The sequence below is a fragment of the Engraulis encrasicolus genome, chromosome 8 (genome assembly GCF_034702125.1).
Source record: "Engraulis encrasicolus isolate BLACKSEA-1 chromosome 8, IST_EnEncr_1.0, whole genome shotgun sequence".
Taxonomy (NCBI): domain Eukaryota; kingdom Metazoa; phylum Chordata; class Actinopteri; order Clupeiformes; family Engraulidae; genus Engraulis; species Engraulis encrasicolus.
Window position 1 is genome coordinate 20601214 of NC_085864.1, and position 5000 is coordinate 20606213.

Genomic DNA, 5000 nt, shown 5'->3' on the forward strand with positions numbered 1-5000 from the left:
TCTCTCTCTCTGGGAATCACGGAGATGAAAGACTGGCACAGTTCCAGGTGTGTGTGTGTGTGTGTGTGTGTGTGTGTGTGTGTGTGTGTGTGTGTGTGTGTGTGTGTGTGTGTGTGTGTGTGTGTGTGTGTGTGTGTATTCATCTGTGTGAGGCAGCAGGGTTTTCACTAAAACAGCCCTTGGGGACAAAGATTATTTTCTACGCGAGGTTACATGCCACCCTCCAACAAAAGCCCAAAAACCAGATTAGTTCCGCAGGACAATGTCCCAGAGTGCCAGAGGTGGAATGCCTTAAAAAAAAAGAAAGAAAAAAAGAAAAGGTGATATATATACCTTTTCCTGCCTTTTACAACCCTTCCTTATGTAACTCATTTGGAAAAAAAAGAACATTCCGGCATGGAAACCATAGTGTATTTACATGCAAAGGGTGTCACGCCCTGGTTACTAACAAAAGTGACACACTTCCAGCTGGAGTTCAGACAAGAAGACGAGAATAAGAAGACTGTAAACAGACATGTCATGACAGAAAGAGATAGAGAGAGAGAGAGGGAGGAAGAGAGAGAGAGAGAGAGAGAGAGAGAGAGAGAGAGAGAGAGAGAGAGAGAGAGAGAGAGAGAGAGAGAGAGAGAGAGAGAGAGAGAGAGATACATGCATATGTGGATGTATAGGGCACTGCAGTAGCTTGTGTTACTTTGGAGTGGTACTTGGGGCAATACTCCCAAATTTGCCGTAACTGACCCCAGAACACACATCAACAAGATGACGTAGTTCAACAGCTTGGTAAGTTATGGCTCAGCCATAAGTCAGTCAACACTGTCACAACTGATCCCAGAACAGAACACATCGACAAGACGAGATGATATACGCAGCTCAACAGCTTGGTATACCTCAGCCATTAGTCAGTCAAACATGTCACTGACCTCAGAACATACAGCTAATATACGTAGCTCTACAACTTGGTATAGCTCAGCTGGTCAACAATGTCATAGCTGACCCCAGATCAGAACACATCGACAAGATGTAGCTCGACAGCTTGGTCAGTTATGGCTCACCCAAAAGTCAGTCAACAATGTCATAGCCGACCCCAGATCAGAACACATCTACAAGACAAGATGATATACGTAGATCAATAGCTTGGTATAGCTCAGCCATAAGTCAGTCAACAACACTCCAATCAATGCCAAGACCAACAAGATTAATATATCATGGTCTCACTTTCTCTTTGAGAGTAGGTGACGAGACATGTCGAAATGAGCACTTATAGATATACCATCCATTTGATCAAAGGAAAAGAGGAGAAAGATCAAGACATGAGCGACAAGACTAAAGTTTGTTTCTCTTTCAACAAAGACAAAACCGATGGAGAAATGTAAAGACTATTAAAGCAGATAAAAAAAGTAATACTATAGGTGATAACTCGATGGAGATCTTTATGATTAATATAATAACTTTTTTCTCTCTTTGAGAATAGAGAAGAATCAAGATGGATCAAGACATGAGCGGCAAGATTGAGGCTTGTTTCTCTTTCAGCAAAGTAAGACAAGAACGATGGAGAAAGGACCGTTAAAGCAGATAAAAATACCACTCACAAGAGAACTTCATGATTACTACAAAAATAATCTTTGAGGGTAGAGATCAAAACATGAGCAACAAGTGAGATTTGTAAGACACAAGACGAGTCAAGAGCGATGGAGAAAAAGTATGCTCAGACAGACAAAAATAAGAGAAATGGACCACTCACTGGATATCTTCATGCTGCAGCCATGGGCGTAACAAACGATACAGCCAAAGCAAAGCTAAAACAAAGCGAATGAGCGAGCGAGCGTTTGGTACTGTAGCCTAGCTCTGGCGGGTGGATACACACACAGCTGGTCTCAGGGAGTATGAGCGCATTCGAGGCACATCAGCAGCAGCAGCAGCAGCATCCTCTTTCCCACGACGCCACGCATTCCACTCCGCTATCGCTATGACGAGGCCCTGCTGCTGTTGCTGCTCCAACAGTCCGGCCCAGACCAAGAACTGCCAAGACTCACTGCTGCTCACTGCGAACTGCTGCCTACTCGGCAATATTTTCCTTCTATACTCACTCCCCCCCTTTTTCCTTCCCCTCGCTCTTCCTCTCTTCCTCCCTCTCTCTCTTTTTCTTCCCCCCTCTTTCTCTCTCACTGACTGCTTCTCTTTCTCAGCTCCCCCCTTTTTTCCACTTCTCTCTCTATCTTTATATCTCTCTCTCCTTTTCTCTCACTGATTTTTTGTTTCTATTCTTTCTCTTTCTCTGTGTTTCTCGCTTGCTGTTTGACTCTGAAACATTTGCTGCCTATTCTTTATTCTTTCTCTTTCTCTTTCTCCTTATCTGGCTCTTTGCCTTTCCTCTCCTTTCTTCTCTCCCGCTCTCCTTCTGTTTCTCTCTCTCTCTCTCTCTCTCTCTCTCTCTCTCTCTCTCTCTCTCTCTCTCTCAGTCAAACATTTGTTCCCTCCTCTTCACTCTCTCTCTCTTTCATCATCCCTCGTTCTTTCAGTCTTGTACACAAGCGAGCGTGTTCTTCACCCTATCTCTCCCCCCTCCCCGTCGCTTTTTCCATGCTCTTAAACAGGCCTCTCAACACTCCCCTCATCCAGAAAAACACCCCAAACCACCCCACCAGCCCCATCCCCACCCCCACCCTGGGTTGCCAGATGAGCCTGATGATTTCCAGCCCAAAGAATGCTCAAAACCCGCCTGGAAGCACTAAATCCCGCCCAATTCTATTGATTTCCATGGCCAAAAATGTGCAGAAAAACCTGCCAAAGTGGCATTTTTACCCGCAGACAGCCATCCGAAGTAGCTCAATTGTGCGGGAAACCGTCCAATCTGGCAACACTGCCACCACCCTGCCGCTGCTCTCCTCTTCCTTTGCCTCAGTCAGCATTCACTCTTCCCTCCCCTCTCCCTTAAACCGCTCTCTTCTACCCCTCCTCCAGCACCCCTCCTTTCCTACACTCCTCTCCTCGCCTCTCCTCTCTTCTCTTCTCACCCCTCCTTTCCACTCCTCTCCTCTACCCCTCCAGCACCCCTCCACTCCTCTCCTCTCCACTCCTCTCCCCTCCTCTCTTCTCACCTCCAAATCCGCCCTTCCCGAAGCCATTACAACTCTGTCTTACCGCTCACAACACAATTTTTGGCAGAGCCCAAACAGACGTAGGCCAAGGGGGCACGGCCGGACAGGATGCTTTGCAACTCGGGACTTTCTTTCTCTTTATTCTGCCCCCTCCCTCCATTCTTTTATCCCTCCATCCCTCCAGCCCTTTCCCTCTTTCTTCTTGGTCTGTCTATCCATCAGTCTCCTGCTTCCTACTTTCTTTTTTTCTATTCTACCCATCCATACTTGCCCACCCCCTTCCCCCCTCCTCTGTCTGTCCGTCTGTTAGTCAATCTCTCCCTTCCTATTTTCTTTCTTTCTTTCTTTCTTTCTTTCTTTCTTTCTTTCTTTCTTTCTTTCTTTCTTTCTTTCTTTCAATTCTACCTATCCATTCTTCACCCACCCCCAACTTCCCGCTTTCCTCTGTCTCTCTCTGTCCGTCCATCCGTCCGTCCGTCTGTTAGTCAGTCTCTCCCTTCCTTCTTTTTCCAAAGACACATTCAAACATTCCCATGACATCATTGGAGTCATGTGAGCAAGAGGGTTTCATGGAAATGGCTGTGCTCTATTAATACCACAATAGGCCCAGGAAGACGGACGCTTGTCAGCTATGGCCAGTGCATACAAGTGAGAAAGCCGGAAATTGTTGAGTGTTTCAGACACGCTCCCCCAACGAGTCCAATATCCCGTCAGCTGTTTATTTACTCTTGGGGAGAGAGACGGAAAGAGAGAGAGAGAGAGAGAGAGAGAGAGAGAGAGAGAGAGACTTTGCGTTCGACCAAAGGGGAGCAGGATCAGGGGGTTGGGCCAAATAATCTTCCAACAATTCCTCCGGACACACACACGCAGACAAACACACACAGACCAATAAACACTCTCTCACACACACACACACACATAGACAGACACACACAGACAAATAAACACTCACAAAAACGCACACAGACACATACACATACACATACACAGACACACACACAGACACACACACACACACACACACACACACACACACACACACACACAGACACACACACACACACACACGCACACGCACACGCACACGCACACGCACACACACACACTCACAAATACATACATAAATACACACACAAATACACATAATAGGCCTACACAGAGGTCCACCAGATGTAGTCGACCATGACACGAGATGTTGTGGCGGAGGATAGAGGAGGGAAGATGCCCATATTTGGGAAGAGAGGAGAGCGGCTACGGTACTCTATCAGGACGTGGCATCTACACTGTCTGGATGGAATAGTATTAGCAGCTGGACAAGACAGATGTAGTGTGTGTGTGTGTGTGTGTGTGTGTGTGTGTGTGTGTGTGTGTGTGTGTGTGTGTGTGTGTGTGTGTGTGTGTGTGTGTGTGTGTCTGGTACCCAATGCGCCATAAACCATTCTGCCTGTTACATACTGACGAGACTATAGAATCTACAGCGCACATCATGAATGCCTGTATTGCTTTTAAAGGCCTGTACACCGCCCGTCACAACCGCATTGTGGACATTACTGCAACAGAACTGCGCAAACTACATGGACCAACACATGTACACACAGACAGAAAAATCAACCCAAACTGGTTTTCCCATTTGACCACCAATGATGTTCTGGACAATGTTCTTAAAGACTGCCCTAACACCCCTGACATTGTTCTTGTGGATGAGACTCTAAAAACCATCACAGTTGTGGAAATAGGATGCTGCTTTGATGCATATATGGACCTGTGCTTTGCTGAAAAATGTGTTAAGTATCAACCAGTAATTCATGCATTGACAGTAAGTGGCTACAAAACATCCATGGTGGCACTTATCTATGGTAGCCTTGGACATGTTCATAGACTGTGTGTCAGAGGTTTGCAAAT

At 46.3% G+C, this 5000-nt stretch overlaps 1 protein-coding gene across 7 annotated transcripts in view; it reads right to left on the reverse strand.

The window, feature by feature from the left end:
• LOC134454246 (stAR-related lipid transfer protein 13-like) overlaps window positions 1-5000 on the reverse strand; it is a 206165-nt gene that overhangs the window by 36831 nt on the left and 164334 nt on the right. Inside the window, exon 1 of one of the 7 annotated variants that reach the window (XM_063205140.1) lies at window positions 1742-2101. The exons of the other annotated variants lie outside the window; for them this stretch is intronic. Coding sequence (XP_063061210.1) covers window positions 1742-1754 — 13 coding nt within the window. The 5' untranslated portion in view covers window positions 1755-2101. Of the gene's footprint in view, window positions 1-1741; window positions 2102-5000 lie in introns of those variants that run through there. 7 annotated transcript variants of the gene reach the window in all.